We start from the raw sequence: 17,444 nt of genomic DNA, 5'->3' as shown, positions 1-17,444 counted from the left end.
AGGAAAACAAAGACGAAAATATGTATTACTGTTAGCTGTCTATGTATGGCAGCATAACTAAGCAAATTATATGATGTCAATGAACCAAAAGGACTTTTGTTCTATTTTCACCTTGTATTTTGCAGCCTGGCTATGTAGTTCATTTATTGTTCTATAAACCTCAAAGGTTATGATTAGGAAGAAATCATGCTGTATTGATTTACTGTATTTCAGCTGAGCTTGGATTTTTTTATTTTTATTTTTATTTTTTTCAACTGTATGAGGATATTTTTTCCATCTACCAAGACAATCCAGTAACTGAATTTTCAAACACTTCCCTCTTGTTCTGCTTAAAAGGATACACAAACTAGTTTTCTAACAATCAGTAGGAATGGTTCAAGACCAGGCTACTTAAAGCCCCATCCAACCTGGCCTTGATCCTGGCCTATCTCCTAATAGGGGGCATACACAACCTCTCTGGGCAACCTGTTCCAGTGCCTCACCACCTTAATTGTAAAAAATGTCTTCCTTACAATCTAAATCTACTGTCTTTCAGTTTAAAACTTCTGCCCCTTGTCCTCTCCTCCTCTCCTTGCTTGACTTAAGGTTACTCAACTCCACTGTGTTCCAACCACCTATTATGTGTCTCACTACAAAAAATAGGCATCTTTTTCTTGTAAAAAAAATAAATAAATATATAAATACTTGTTATTTAAAAAAAAAAAGTGTTAAAACTTCTGTGATTTTAGTGAATTTTTTATTGCTTCTTCAACTGCCAAATATATATGGAACAATGACTGTAGAACTGGCCATCTAAATTAGCCTAACATGGTATCAGTGATGGCACTTATTGACACAAACACTTCAGTAATGCACATAAAATGATATTTTCTAGACAGCAGCATTGAGAATGTCATCTAATTTTCTGCTGCAATTAGGATACCATACATTGCACAAAACCCTACAAAAATTCCTTGAAGTGAAATACAACTTCATAAGTGTGTGTATATGTATTTTTATATATTGCAAAGTATGCCATCATTAGGATCTCTCCACAAACTCTGCATTATAGTTAGAACCATCATGAAATATTGCAGCCTGGAAGACATCAATTCTGATGCATTATAACCTAAATTTTCCCAGCACAAATAAATCTAGTTTCAATATACGCTGATCTTGATCAATTTACAAGACAGAAAACAGTGACTGTTAGCTAACTCCAAAAATATTTAAAATAAAGAAACACATTAGATTACTCTATTGAGACTTTTTCTGTTCTGAGAGTTTTGATACTGCCTCATCCTTTATGACAAATAGCTTTAATTTTCTAGTAATCACATCATATCTTATTGCTGAGTTGACAAAGCGGCTATAATATCATAGAAGACATACATGGCCAGTTTAAAGCATGTAATTTATCTCTATCAATGTGACACATTGTTAATAAATCCTAAATATTATGAATTCATGTTTAGAAAACTGACAGAATCAAGCAGCAGCAAGGATAATCTTCGTTACCATGGCAACCATCCCGATTCTTTATGAGATGACAGCACAGTTTATTAAATTATTGCAAGGTAGTATGTATTTTAAAAGTTGTATACATTTTTTTCCCCACTTATCAAACAGACGTGAAAAATTATCTTTCCCCTTTTGTTTCTTGGGCTTTGAATAGATAAGTAATTTATTTCCATAAATATGGATACTGCTTGACACCAATTTCTCTAGACCTTGGGTGTTGTGTGGATATACAGAACATGCAGAGTGATTATTTTAAACAACTCTAGGAAGGGAAGTTAGTGGGCTTCTCACTGACCATTTCAAGATGCTAAAAGGAGATAGTGCCAATATATTCTTAGCAGGCAATCTGTGTGCTTTTGACCCAGAACAGGCCCACATGGTTCACTAAGGATCAGTGTTGCAGGCAGCTTTACTGAAAATCCCTGCTAAACATGCAGTTTGGATGCTAGCTTCCCCTACCCCTCACCAAGATAATTCCCATTATCAGCATTTTGTGATGTTGAACAACAGCCTGGCACTGACTATGCACTATGAAGCCCCAGCTCTGGGAAGATCAAGGTTGGAGAAAGAGAAAAAGAATGCAATCCCCTGACCTAGCATAGCTCAGCTCTGTGCAGATTTACCTGAGCATGACTGAAGAGACAACGCCTCTCCCCTGTGGAACAGGGCAAGGAAACCTCTGTTGTCATCAACAGAGTTCACTTCTTCCTCTGCTTTTGTCTGTTCTGTTGATTTTTTGTTATCTCCTCTTTTTATAGTTGAACTGATCAAGTTTCATTTGAAATAATAATACATTATGTTTTTTTTCCCTAAGCAATTTTTACCACTTGATCTTCTTTTCATATTCTCTTACAGGTAACACACTGATATACACCTTTAGTGCTTTGACATTCTTTCATAAACGTCTAAGTGTGAAAAGGAAAATGAGTCCTACTCACAGTCCTGTTGTACTAGAGGTTGATAATTTGCTTTTGAGCAGTCAAAACCCTTACAGCTATTCCAAGAAATTTAATAGGACTATATCCTTGCTAGTTTATCAAGACTAATTGGTAGCAGGCAGCTGATTATCCTGAAGAGATGGTGGAAATAGATACTGAGGGCAAGGCAGGAGTGAGTGGTGTTAAGAGCTTTGGAAGATAAGAGGAATGACATTTCTAATATGTTTCTAGATGCTGTCTGTATGAAGAATTGTAGTCAACTCTCCTGCTGCTGGTATCCTCAGGAGAAATTTGCAATTGCACAGCTGATGTCTATTTTTAATCTAGATAGTACCAGCTGGTGAGGGTGACAGTTATCCTTATGGGGCTGGGAGGAGAATAAAAGAATTCATGCATTAGAGCAACTTCCAGCTAACAACTAATACATCATGTAGCTTGAGTCTAGAGGAAAAAAAAAAAAAAAAAAAAAGCAACAGAAATAATGGGGAAAAAGAAGAGGTAATATTTAATTAGGGAATTAAAATGGTGTATTGTGCATATATCTAGGAATCAAAGACAGTGTGATGTTACAGGAGAGTTTAGGTAGTAACGTTCACTGCTAGAAAGTCCGAGTGGCGCATATGACCAATTTAAGTGACTTCCTTAAAGCTTGCTAGTAGCGTAGTTTTATCCCATGTTTTCATAGATCAGTATTTTCCTCTGTTCTGAAGACTCATAGCAACAGGTTGGGGTACAGAGCAACTTTTCCTGAGGTTGTGAAAATGTGACAGGAGGTGATTTGTCTCTTATCAATGAAAACGCTGAAGGGTTTGTGTGCTTATCCAATGCATGGTTGAGCACCCAATGAACTATCGGGCCACAGTGCTTCTTAAGTACAGTTTCAAAACTGTTTATCCATCTGTTTAGAATTCACAACTACAATTTGGAGTGAAAATGAAGATCCTTTTGTTTTGTCTTGCCTTGTCTTTTCCATATTTTGCTGTGTCTCTTTCATGTGCTGCATAAGACTACTTTTGACAGAGGTCACAGAAGACCATTTCTCCTTCTTGGTGCAAACCCTTTGTTCTGGTCTATATTTACCCAAAATAGCATGTTGTCCTAAACTGTGAAGGTTGCTGTGAAGTGGCTTTGAGTGCTCCTAAACCTATTCAGCAAAGCTCGACTACTTCACTGCAATTGTCTTTATTCCCTCCTCTTGGTAGTTTGTTTGGCATCACTGAACAGCTATCAGAGACAAAGAGAACATGACCCTCAAATGTTTTTGAATAATTTACCCATCTTTGGTAGCATACAGTAAACAAGTAGGTTTTAATGTTCTCCTAAGAATACAGAGATGTTATTGGTCTTTCTGCTATATAAACCTTTTTATAATGCCAAAGTGGGACAAAAATAAACAGATTAGATTCTAGTTCAAGAGATATTCAGTTGTTTCCACACTATTGTACTTTCACCAGTATATAATATAAATGCATCATAGATGACCTGCTGACATATTCCTCATCTTGCTGAGGAGTGCTTTGATTCTGGGCTGATGTTTTATTTTATCTTATTTTTACAAGAGTATACATAAAACAAGATGTGTTGGGAAGAAAGGGTTTTTCAGAATAGTGTGTGTGCTGTTTTCATAACAGCAAAACACCCCAGCCCATGTAAAGATTTTATTATAACCCGCTCTTCCATAATCTCCAATGTTCTGGAGTGAACTTATTCCACTCCTCCTTTTAACAGAATATTCAAGACAATTAATTTTGTACATATTTTTCCACATTGCTATGTTTGAAATATCATTCATTTTGCTATAGTTTTTGCAATTAGCACTGAGTAGAAGTGTATCACTACATTGCTGTGGCCTTATTAAAACATTATTTTATTTTATTTTATTTTATTTTATTTTATTTTGGGTAGGGGGACAAAATCACTGATTAGCGTCATTGATCTCTCCACTTGTTTTTTTATAAGTTTGGACATTTTCTTATATCTACTAGGGGTGTTAAAAAAACCTTAATCCAGCAAAAGGAAAATGTTTCAATATAAAATTGTCTCTTAGCAGAATAGGAAAATATTTATTTTTCCTGAAAAACTGAGATGAGATTGAAAGTTTGATAAAAGATTCCAGGGCTGAAGAATTAGCCGTAAACATGGGATAAATCCTAATGTTGAGGTACATCCTCCACCAAAACAACGACAAAAAGAAAGAAAAAAAGAAAAGGAAATGATCATGGTCCTCAGAGACAAAGTCCATCGTGAAGCCTCAGTTTACCAAGGCACTTGGAACTTTACATGGTGCATAAACTCTTTTATTTTAGAGGCTGTTTTTTATGTTGTGGGTTTTCTTTTCCCTCTCATAAAGTTTCCATTTAGAGTGGAAAAACTATTTTTTAACAGAAAGCTTTTAAGGGGAGAGGGTACCACTAATTATCTTTGACTAATTATCCTGCAAGCAGCACTGGCATGCTTCAAGAAGACCATAAGCATACTGTTTTGTATGAAGAGATTTTAGTAACTAGGCTTTGGAAAGAATTAAAAGTGGAAAATAGCAGATCTTCACACTAAACATTTTTTACATAAAAGTCATTTTTTATTCCAAGTATATTAATATGTTGACTGTTTTGTTGTTGTTATTGTTGTTTAAATTATTATTTTTTTTTTATCGCTGGTGTTGTATTTTTGTTCCCTGACTGCAGTTCTGTACCTTGATTCTGAAATGAAAAAGGAATGCCTTGATATGTTTCTCTTTATGGATTTCAACCAACAGAAAAAAAAAAAATTGGACAAGTTTTAGATGATGTTTTTCATAATCAGTTTTATCATAGTCTGCACTTAATTGAATATAATTTTATGCAGACAAAATACAGACAAAAATTGTAGACCCCTGAGTAGAGTAAAATGATATATACAGAAAAATCTCTAATCTTTAGCATTAAAGATGTCTTTTTCTACATAAATCTATTCAATATATATTTTTCATGTGTGCTGAAAAAAAAAACAAACAGAAAAAAAGAAAGCACAAGACTAATCACAGTTCCTACGCTCGACATTAAAAAATGGCAACTCTGCAGATTCTACCTTATTGTGTTAGACTGTCAATGTATATTCCTATAAATTGAATAATTTCTAGATGTGCTAAGGGAGGCTTCTTTTTTAGGGGCCTGGCATGCAGAAGAGAGATACTATTTCTATGGGTCACAAGCATAGGGCCCCACTTACTATATCCTCTCCTTGGGACAGCAGCAGCTGTGAGAGGATTTGAGTTCACTCCGAAATATACAGGACCCCAGATTTTGGTACTGTAAGTTTATCTGAGTTTTGGCGGAACCTTTAACCTTATTACATTTTTGTGGTCTTGCCAGACAAATTCTCACTGAACATAGGCCACAGAGGTAGAATTAGCTAGCAATGAGAAGAGGAGAAACCAAATGGGAGAAACCTTTTTCCATGTGGAAAATTTAAATAAATTTTATTCTGTTTTCTTTTCTTTGTATTTTATACATATACATTAACACATATTTATGTCCTTTATTAGCTCTTACTTGCTAGGTCAGGAATTTGCTCTGTCTCTGGTACAGTAAACTCCCAGCCAGGGGGGCATCTGCCTAATACTCCGCTCTTCTTTTTGAGTAAGATCATCCCCAATGCCACATTGCTGAGGCACAAATGAAGAATTCCACTATGCAATTCCACCATGATAACATGGGTTATCTTAAGTTTTGCTTACGGGTTTCCCTGATTTAAGAGGATAGCTTAAACTTCTGAAAACCTCTGTGTTGTTACACTTCTGCCCAGAATTCTTACTAGCCTTGTGGTTCAAAGTTCTCCGTGTACTTTTTTTTTTCTACAGATAGCAATTTTGGATTAAAATTGAAACTCAATCACTGTTCTTCAATAGGGAAAAGAACTATAATGAACATCCCTGTTCCCTAGAGGTAAGTAGTTTTGTTTCATCTTGATAATATGGTAAATATTTTCCTTACATTATAAAATGCTATTTTATAGTGGAAATGCTATTACTATATTGATGAGAGTATGTAAAAGAAGATGAGATTGTTAAAAGAACATTAATAACAGAAATGGATGCCACAAAATGCAAAATGCAAAAAAATACGTCTGGAAAAGCAGTTTAACATCCGAGAATTGAATCAATCAATGATTTTCATCTTTTAACAAAGGGTATACTTTACACAAAGATATGCCAAACGCTTTGTAGTAAAGTGCAGCCTAGGGAGACAGTGAAAGCCTTTTACAGGGATCTATAATAGCAACTCATACACAGAAAAGTGAACATTACCATATGGCAACATAAAAGAAACTGAATTCAGAAGGCATTACCAGTACAAATAGATAGATACTTTAGGGATGAATGGAACTGAATAATTATTTTCTAAGACACACATATAACTACCACACCAGCAACTCAATTTTCAGGCTGCATAAATGGTAGTCTGAATTTCTTTTCTCTAGTCCATTCCAACTTTTTGGTTGGAAAATGTTTATTTCTTTGTATAAATATTTTTTGAACATGAATATTATCTCCAGAAAAATAAAAAGTAAAAATTGTTTTCTTATTCTTTCCAGGCTTGTTACTGTATAACAAGAAGACTTCTAAATGGTAGGAGCTGATGTTCTAATTTCTGTATTCTTCCCAGGAAGAAAAGATAGTTGCCATGTTATCTAGCAATGCATTTTTTTTTCCAGTTATTCTTCAGATATAAATTATAGTAACAGCAAATTATTATATTTATTTATCTTTTTATAAGAAATTATGGTTCTTTTAAAAATTTTAGTAAACCCTATTTGTAGAGTGTTTAAAATGCAAGAGTTTTAAACACCTGGCATTTTTTTTAAAAAGGTACTGTAGGTATTCTGGTCTTCACCAGCTGGTCCATAAGGGTGTACTTCTCCACTAGGTCCTGTGTAACTTCTGCATGTCCCTGCTACAACTGAGATACAGTATGTTATCTAAAGTGGCACTAGTCAGCTATATTTATTGATATATAGATAGATTTATTATGCTATTTGTAAGAATTTATGTATTCATATATTATTTACATAGAGTTATATATAGAATTATATATATATATTTATATATTCTAGTATGGGAAAATATTGTTTCTTTGTGACACCAAGTTAAAAGTAAAAAATACAAATTCTAATGCATACAGAATTTTTTTAAGGATAACAGATTAAGGTGACTATTTGTTATTTAACTAATCATGTGAAAATTTGGAAAAGGAAAATGTCTTCTTCAAAGTTTTATTATGAAACCAAACTGGTTCCAACAACTTATTACCACCATAGTTTTGTTCCCAGTGTACATATTGTCTATGGCCTTGAATTCACTGTGAGTAGATAGATGGATTACAACCACCCTGTTGAATTCAGTGACAGCATGGTTCAGGTAGTCCCTGACTTGGGCAAATGTATGGAGTATGGAAAATAGTTCTGGGATGTTATTGCTATGTTTTTAACAGTTCTTGTTCCCTTAGGCATTTGCATAGATCACTCTTGGACAGCAGTAGGGACTTCTGGCCCATTCACTGGCTGAACTGGACTTTTAGCCTGATCATATCATTCTTATTTACTTAATAGATAAAAACAATCTGACGTAGTTAAATGCTAGGACTAAAATCTTAATTTGTCAGTAAGTCTTTCCCTACTCTTTTTGAATACACTGTAACAGTTCTCTCTAGGCTTATAAGGGGCATAATATCAAACAAAAACAAACAGCAAAATAAATAAATAAATCAAATCAAATCACCAAATCCCCTACTAGTCTTCTCTAAGCAGCTTATTTCTACCTGGGAAAGGGGTTTCCCAAGCCAAGCTGGCATAGATATTTGTTTGATCACTCTCAAAGGGAGATGTAGGAAATAATGTGGTTGAGAAACTTTCCTTCCAGGAGCATTTTGTTTGTGGTTGTTAGCTCAGATTCATACCCACATCTGAAAAACAAATAGTCATGCTAAATAAATTCTGGCTTGGATGGTGGGTTTAATGGGAGTGAGTGTCCAGAGACAAGTATGGGGTAACTGCACCTTGACCAGAACTGCTGAGAATAAATTAGCAGAAACTACTGCACCCTTGGAAGTTGCCATGTCTTTTCAGAAGAGTATGATATGTGTATCTTGAACATATTAATTACCAGTCTAATCCTCAGGGATATATATTCGCATCTGAACTGAAGACAGGGTGGAAAGAAGAATAAGGTATTTTCCTAAAAAATTTATTTGTAATTAATAAAGTTTCTTGCAAATTGTAACAGAAATTTCTGTTGTATGTGCCTTCTTGTTTTAATCTGTGATTTAACTGCATTTTTAAAGATTTTTTTAATACCAAAAAAGAAAATAGAATCATTTCATATAAGTATTTTATACATCTTTCTAACTCATACAGACACCCTAGCTCACAGAAATTTAGAGGTCTGTCTCTACTTCAGAGAAATCAAGTTTGTTTTGATTGCTGATATAAAATAATCTTATGCTAATGAAAACCTATTTGTTAATATAGAGATGGTAACAATACCACGGTGGTGCTACATTTCTTGCTCAGTGCTTTCTAAGTTCCTTATATTTATTGAAATGAGAATTGCTTACAAAGGGACATACTTTTGAAAGAGTGGAGGTGGAGCAGGGATTTCATCTAAGCCCAAATATTAAATCAAGAATAATATCCGAGAAAAACAATTTACTAAGCTTCAGAGTGTAAAGTTAAAAACAAACAACTCTGATGTTAGAATATTTTGAATAGTTTTGAACAACTTCTTCCTAAGTCCAAGCACAAGATTCATGCTTCCTAGCCAGAAATTATTGCCTGTTTTGCAGTGGAAGATGTTACTTTAATATACAAAACTGACTGCTATATGTGCACAGTTTGGCAGCTGTACCCTGGCAAACTAAACTAGGAACCCATATTTAGATTTAAATTTTCAATTACTAATATATAAACACAAATGAATTTCCAAGACAGTTTAATAATCACGTTTTTAGCCAGGGATGACAATGTTAAAGTGTCTGCACCTGCCTTTATTTTAGAGGTACTCATTTTCAATTTTGTGCACTGTGTTTCTCAGCTCTTTACCAACTTCAGAGCTGATGCTAGGTACAACAGATGTGCACAAAAAGATAATAAATATTTCTCTCTCTTTCTGTAACAATTAATTCTAGTAAAAGGACCAAAATATGAGAAAACATACAGATGTCAAATAATTGGATTTGTCTCTAAAGGTTAAACTAACCTTTAGAAAATGAACAGCATTATCCTTCAAAACCATTGTTCTAGAAGGAAATGAAGCCAAAAATGTATTAAGCCTGCAAGAAACTGTTATTAGGCTTCTGAGCATCTTTTGTGAAAAAGCACTGCATTTTTAGCATGTTGAGAGTACACACTGTTAAAGACTGTAAAAAAGACTGTAAAAATTCACTACATCTGGTGAAGGCTACATTATTTTTGTTAGACAATATCAAATGTTCACACTTTTCCAATTATTAAAGATAAATATTAGTGATAAGACTTAGGCTGGCAAAAATAATTGCAATAAAAAAGACACTTGAGAAGCATTTTCATTCTTTCTAAAGGATTCTGAAACTGATATTAGTTCTGTTCTGTGTACCAGACCATAATCATTGCTAATATTCTTATTATCTTTGCTTTCAATTTACATCTCTAGGAAGGTGATCTTTGCTTTCTTTGGGCTCATAATTATCATTGCACTTTTATTTATTTATTTGTTTTTCTTTCATCACTGCAGTGTCCTCACCACCACCCTTGAAGTTTATTCAATATGCGATTTTATTGTAGTACCAGTAATCTTATTTTTTCAGTTACTATATTTACATTATAAAGTAATTTTTGTGCTAACATTTTAGCATTCATTACAACTGCCAGTCAAAAAAGAAAAAAAAATAAAAATAAAAATATGAAGGCTTGTCCATACAGCCAAAGTAGGTATGGAGACTTAAAAAAAAAAAAAAAAAAACAACCCTTATCTACCTATTCATGAAAGCTCTTATCAAAATAACAAATACTTAAAAGTCAGGCATAGCAATATTAGATCTCATATGCACATTTCCAGAACGAAATTTGAGAGAAACTTCTAACTTTTAAGTATGTGGAAAACAAACTCTGTTCCTCTTCCGGTATGCACTATATGGTCTAACTGTTGGTCTTTGTTTAGGATGTTCAAATGCTCCAAGTATAAGAAAAGACATCTAAAGATGTATAATACACAAAGCTATGGATGCAGCACTGAGTATATGGGACTATGATGTAGAAATGGTTCTTTAAATGAAAGTGGAGAACACTCCAAAGCCAAAAAGTTTGGTGCTGATTTTGTGGATCTAGCTGCTAATATTTTGATATCCAAAAATTGCAGGTCCTTCTTAGGGTCTGGCCCTAATAGCAGTCATACAAAACAAACAAACAAACAAACAAACAAACAAAAACACACATGGCTTCAGGCCGTACATCTTGTATTTTTGTAGCCCAGAAAAAAAGGTGACAAGATCAAGTATAATCAAGTACACTCAAGTATAATCAAGGCCAGATCCTGTTTGTCAGGATGAAATGGAGACCTTCAGTCATCTGGAGATGGTAAAAAGTTATTTGTGGATGTTGCTATGTGAAAGTTAATGGGTATATCCAGAGAGATCACTTCCTTCGTCAGTTCTAGTCAAGAAACACCATGTTACTGGGAGGCAAGGATGAAACTCCTTATCCTCTGAAACATGGAGAGAAACATCTTGAGCAAACATACAGGAAGTGGAAAAGCCCACTCAAAATATCTTTAAAAGTGCAGGCTGATGAAGCATGTTTGAATTTGGGCCCACACATCTGTGTGACTGAGCTGTCCTGTAAGGTACCAGCTCCTGAGGAATCACCAGCCTCTCCTTCATTTTCTTCACACCAAGCACAGGCAGTGTGCTCAGGCATTTATCTGTGAGGGAGGGGCTGAGAACTTTGAATCCTGAAGAAAACATCTCAAGCTGGCAGTTAGGTATTCAGCTCCTTGGAAGAGATGAATACCAGGTCCTAACAATCATCTCAGCACTTCCAACTGACTAATTTATGCAGCCTCCAATTTTTTTTGATGGTTTTTCTGAATTATATTTCTACAACCTAACGTGTCCCAACACAAAGTGTAAGGAGCTTGCCTTTAGTAGACAAGAGGATATCACGGACTTCTAAATCAGCAGGTATTGCAGTGCTGAAAATGGCATTGTCTGTAATGTTTCCATGGATTAAGTCTTACCAAGCAGTGAAATACCTCTATAACAGTTCCAAGCCAGCCAGCTACACTGGCCCATGGTGAGTAGGAACCTTCCAACCATGTACTTGGGTGCTCTGACAGCAATGCATGACAGCTTTAGACTCTGCACCTGCTGTCAAATTAGCAATGCATTTCTCTCTGGGAGAAGAGACAGGGCAATGTTGAGCCCTTTTGAAAATGTTACAGATGGAGTAAGCTGGAATGTTTTCCTACACTGTATATCAGTTTTCTTCAGTCCTAAAATGAAGAATCGTCCAATGAAAGATGAATGTCCCTGGTCTTCAAGCTTATTCAGTCCTTGGATATCCTTTTGAGACTGACAGAATGTGTCATTAAATACAAGCTTGATCCAGTTCCAATTAACTTCAGAGAAAACTGGATTGTAATCTCAGCACCAACTTGGGTGATAGATTCTTCAATATGTGCATTTACCTTTTGATTTACCATTTGATGGATACCAAATTCAAATCAAACAGGCCTGGTAACACAACTTGTTATTATTAACTTGTGCTCAGTTTGTAGCAAAAAAAAAGCCTTCGTTTTGAAAACCTTTACATCCTATCACCAATATCCCAAGCCTTCTAATACATTTTGATTTAATAGAAGTTGAATTTAAGTTTTATGTTGCTGCATGACAATCTTCATCTGGAAAGATTTATAAGTCCTACTTGTTTCATTCCTGTCTGTTGCAAAAATTCAATGTTAACTCAGTATTTTTTTTTTTTTCCAGAAGATTCAGAGGTAGTCCTTATTTTAGGGTTCAGTATTGGCACAATGTAAAATGCTTTTACAACACCTTGTCATTATTTCTCGATAAATATTCTTTCTGTGTTATTATTTCTAAATACTATTTCTATGCAGGCATATGTGTAACTCATACTAGCATTAATAAGAGTCCCATATACAGGGCAATGTTACAAATAATATTATTTCAGTAATTCTTTCAGCTTGTTATAAACATTTTTTCAGCTTTTTGCATAATAATAAAATGAATTATTGCAGAAAGCAAACATTTCAGCAAGTATTATAGTTTGAGTTTCTTATTTATGAAATCTTTTAAAGCACAATATACTTGGTTAGTAGACTGACATGAATAATGACATAACCTATAGAACAGACTATAGTTTATTCATAAAATATATTATAAAAATATTTTTTGCTCTATATAATAAAGCAACTGACCAACCTTTTTTCAGGGAAGGTTCCACTTCACCTAAACCATGAGAAAAAAAACAAAACAAAAACAAAAAACAGATAAAAGATAAAACAATATGCTATTTCTCATGCTGGTTCATTTTATTTTATTTTATTTTATTTTATTTTATTTTATTTTATTTTATTTTATTTTATTTTATTTTATTTATTTTATTTTATTTTATTTTATTTTATTTTATTTTATTTATTTTATTTTATTTTTTAATGCATTTTATTATTTATATGCTGAAAAGCAAGCACCCTATTCTGAGATTTTCAGAAATCCTCTTTTACCATAGAGGATTTCTAGGACAAATAAATTCAATGCAAAGGAGAGACCAAGGAAACACCCAAATCTGTATTTTTTGCTTCTGAATAAAAACTTGTGATAATGCATTTGCAATTTGCTTGGATTTATGCGCATATCCTTGTTTTAAGAAAAAGCCCAGTGATTCATTTTTAACTCCAAATTATAAAATGAATATGCTGGTTAGCAAGATTGTACTAGCAACACTTTCGGTGAAATTCAAGGCAAAAGAGACTCAGTTTCAGTGGAACTATGAGCCCTTGATTTGAATTTCAAGGATTTAGTCTGGACAATAGTGGTGAGTGTGCAGCCTCTGTTACATTGGCTACAGTGCACAATAGGCAGGGAGTTCATATGCACCTACTTTTTATGATATAATGCAGTACATTACTTATAGCCATTTCACACTCCTGGTAGATATCAGTGAAATGCCACCTGGCTAGCAGGATTAAGGTTTCCAAATACTCCTTAGTGAGCATTCAGATCTTGAGATTTTGTATGCCAGGTGTTTTATGACCTTTTCTGCTTGCATTAACACTTAACCACTCAAGTACTTGAATGCTTGCAGATTCTTCAAGAGTTACAAAATGATAAAAATGAATACTTTTGAAATTTTAGCAAGCTTTCCAGATTTCACATTTTTTTGTTTCTCAACCATATGAGAGAGTGGCTTTCTATTGTTTGTAAATCATATCTCAGAGTAGAATGCCCAGTTCACAAATTTACATGTAGCATAAACATGTATTCACGTGTATCTCTATTAGAATTCATATATGGAAAAGTTCATGCACCCATGTAAAGGTAGAAAATAGATACTATCTCAAGCTTATGAACAAATAGGTAGAAGTTAGTTTTAGTGCACATTGTTTTTTAATTATATTCTGGTGTAACCAAATAGAATGTAAAATAAACTACTGGGGAATGAAGATGTCAGTCCTACACTCATCGCTTGTCAGAATGAACAATATGATGTGACATGAAGATACACTACTGGTCTGCTCATACCAGGGAACTACTTTTTTTTCTGTAACAGAAGGATTGTTATGTCCAAACTTGAAATACTAGCAGTTTACTTTCATTTATCAGATAAAGTCAGATGAAGAATTTTACTGTACTGGCAAAACCGTAATTTTTAGTAAACTTCATTATTTGTAATTTGCCATCCAAACTCCCCTTAGTCCAGCCAAAATAGTAATTTTTGTCATATTTTTCTTGTGTCAATATATTGTTCTGTCATCAGTACATAAAATAAAAAATAAAACTAAATATCTAGGTTTCTAGGTCTACCTTGTATATTTCCTGATATTCTTGAGATTCTTACTGATTAAAAGAAAATAGCTATTGCCATTCTCTGAAGCAATATCCTGATGCATATTTTGGTTTTGGCCTTGAAGTCATACAAATTAGCTCTTTTTTTTAATATGTACTAATGGTAATATTTAATTCTGACAGCTTTTCTGTAATGGTACATTAAACATGAGATGAAAGCTAACAAAGAGACCAATTTACTGATTGGAATAGCCAGTAGATGCTTTATTAGCAACAACATTTACTTTTCTTTTTGTTTGACCTTCTTGACTGTGAGGTTAAAAGCTGAGTAAGCCAACATAATGAATGTAAGACAACAGTTAGAGCAGTTACAGAAGTCTTTACATTACGAATACCTTCATCAGTGTCATCATCATCACTCCATATGATGTCAGACAGTAAAGAAATAAAGCCATAAAGCCAATCAGTGGATTCTTCCAGTGTCTCATGAATGATTCTCAGTGGTTCTGTGCTGAGCTTGTTAACAGATCTTCCTGAGTGCAGAGTTTAAAAGAAAAAAAGATTTGAAAAGAGTACTCATTTGGTGATTAAAGCTAATCTTCATTTTACACAGGACTAATTATATTACCTCCTTTAATACAAACAAACATTGTGAATATTAATGTTTATTATTCAAGGGTTTGAAGATAGCTCTCCTTTCTGTGCAAGACTGGTGTAAACTGTATTCCTACTGCCCTTAGCAGAGTGATTCATGACCCAGTGGACAATTTGATCTGATACTGCATTTCAAGTTCTGTCTCTTCTTTTGAGGCTTGGTTAGGACAAAGATAAATATAGATTTGATTTCACATAATATTTATTCTTTTAGGTAATCTCTTCTTTTCAACCCAGTTTACATCGCTGGCCCATGTCCCTTGCATCCAATGTTTATTTAGTATTCACAGATGTGGGTGTCCCACACCTCATATCACATCTCTCCTCAAGACCTCTGTTTTACACTAGTCCTGGACTAGGAAATTACTGAGGCCTGCTTCAACTGCATAGACACATCACATCATTCCCATGGAGAACATGTAAAGGAAGGGAAGAAGAAAGCTATGTACATTTGGGCCAAAACAAACCCGAGTCCAGAATGAAAGGGGTTGTGAAACACAAATTATGGCACACAGCCAACTATACTCAAAAACATACACACGTTTATGCTTCTTCTTTTAGAACTATTTTAGAGCTTAATTCACATACACTTGTACACATCTGTATATCTTACTAGTTGTTTTATTGCTCCTGTAGGCAAGTAGGTTGGCAAACAAGAAAGTTGCGCAATTCCATGTGCTCCATCTTCCTAATGTCAACAATTTCTTGCTGAGACCTGCAATGGAAGCAAGGCCCCTGCTCCCTACATATCCACACTTCAGAGAAAGCAACCACTAGTGATTAATAAAAGGATTCTCTTAAAAGCATCTCCAGTTGTAATTTCACCAAAATTTCTTCCTACCCTGTTTATGTTGACATAGTATTTCAGATGAAATCTCTAGTCTCTGACAGGATATTTTGTCCACCCTTTCCATCCACCAAGCTTTTTTTTTTTTTTTTTTAGAAATCTGTAGCAAATATTGTTTAGGAGGAGAGGTAACTGTCAATCAGTCTATGTCACTGTCCACTGTAATTGAAATTTCAGACTGAACAATTGCCCTATGTATGTGAAGTTCTCCCACAAATTTAGACAATCAAAGGTAGATCACAAATCTTATTTGCCATTGGCCTACTCACTTCTAGTAGTTTCAATAGAAATATATACACTGAATTTAACAGGATCAAGATAGAAACTATTTCTCTGTTTACCACTATCTTCCTGTGCAAATATTTTAATAAGAAATTAAATGCATGTCTCTTCAAAACTACATCTGGCTGCAGAGTTCTGACTCACAAGCCAAATCTTAGCAGAGATCAGAAGTAGTCTCACATGAACTTGCAGGTTACAAAGACAGGCAAAGTACAGGCTTGAAGCAACTTCTTTGATGGCAACAGCATGAACAGTTATTTTCTAAAGAAGTGCTGTAATAAAAATGTTCAACTTTAACTTCATTTGAAATATAAATATATCACTAAATATTTCCTTTTATTTGTAATTAACTAATTTGAAACATAAAAGACCAGACTGAATTTTATTTTGGATCTGTTTGTTAACAAAGTAGATTGAATAGTTAGGTTAATATATTTTTTTCCTCCTGAAAATTATATTATATATATATATATATATATGTATATATGTTACTGAACAATCAGGCACATCAAATAAGTTAATCATGCACAATGATGGAATGACAACATTGTAAGGAAATATTTGTGAACTCTTCATTTAATGTACTGTTGTGTGCTACTGTGTTTGTAACAGGCTAAAAAAATCTGAAAGTTTTTGAGTAGCGTACCAAAGAGTATTGACTTTGCTTATCAGAAGACATTTATTTGCATTGGCCTCACACACTGAGATCCAGAGATTTTATTTTTTTTAGTTGTTTTGCCACAAATGACCTTATCCATTGTTTACCAGGAGAACTAATACCTATATCAGGCAATAAAAGTAAATCTACAACCCAACACCTGATGTAATTTGCACTTACTCTAATCTAGAGATGCTAAGAAGTGTATGCAAAATCACAGAATTTGCATGGCCAGTGGGGCTTAGGATAAAACTGAGGTTTTGATTCACAAGTAGGGAAGGTTTAACTTTGGACAGCTGCCCTAGTTCCTACTCATTATCTACCCACCCTGTGGCCATTGGCTGCTTAGGGATGGCTCAGTTGCTTTTACAGCCATGGGCTTTTACAGCTGCAGGGACTACAGCTGTAAAATAAACAAAAATGTCAGTGTATTTTAATATTTGGGGCTATAAATTAGCAGTTCACAAACTGCTTCACAGGTAGGAGAATTGTCCCTCCAGGCAGGCATGGAAACTGCTTGGGGAAGAGCGAGA

General features: G+C 34.2%; 1 protein-coding gene across 15 annotated transcripts in view; it reads right to left on the bottom strand.

The window, feature by feature from the left end:
- The window catches only part of TRDN (triadin), a 241,357-nt gene that overhangs the window by 174,254 nt on the left and 49,659 nt on the right, over window positions 1-17,444 (bottom strand). For 14 of the 15 annotated variants that reach the window (XM_066994338.1, XM_066994348.1, XM_066994343.1 and 11 more), the window contains 2 exons: window positions 14,866-15,003; window positions 12,887-12,913 (listed from right to left, as the gene is read on the bottom strand). The exons of the other annotated variant lie outside the window; for it this stretch is intronic. In XM_066994338.1, the coding sequence (XP_066850439.1) occupies window positions 12,887-12,913; window positions 14,866-15,003 (165 nt within the window). The remainder of the gene's footprint in view (window positions 1-12,886; window positions 12,914-14,865; window positions 15,004-17,444) is intronic. 15 annotated transcript variants of the gene reach the window in all.

The sequence above is a fragment of the Anser cygnoides genome, chromosome 3, assembly GCF_040182565.1.
Source record: "Anser cygnoides isolate HZ-2024a breed goose chromosome 3, Taihu_goose_T2T_genome, whole genome shotgun sequence".
Classification (NCBI taxonomy): Eukaryota; Metazoa; Chordata; class Aves; order Anseriformes; family Anatidae; genus Anser; species Anser cygnoides.
The sequence above is the reverse complement of the archived record's forward strand: the minus strand, read 5'-3'. Positions and strand labels throughout refer to the sequence as shown.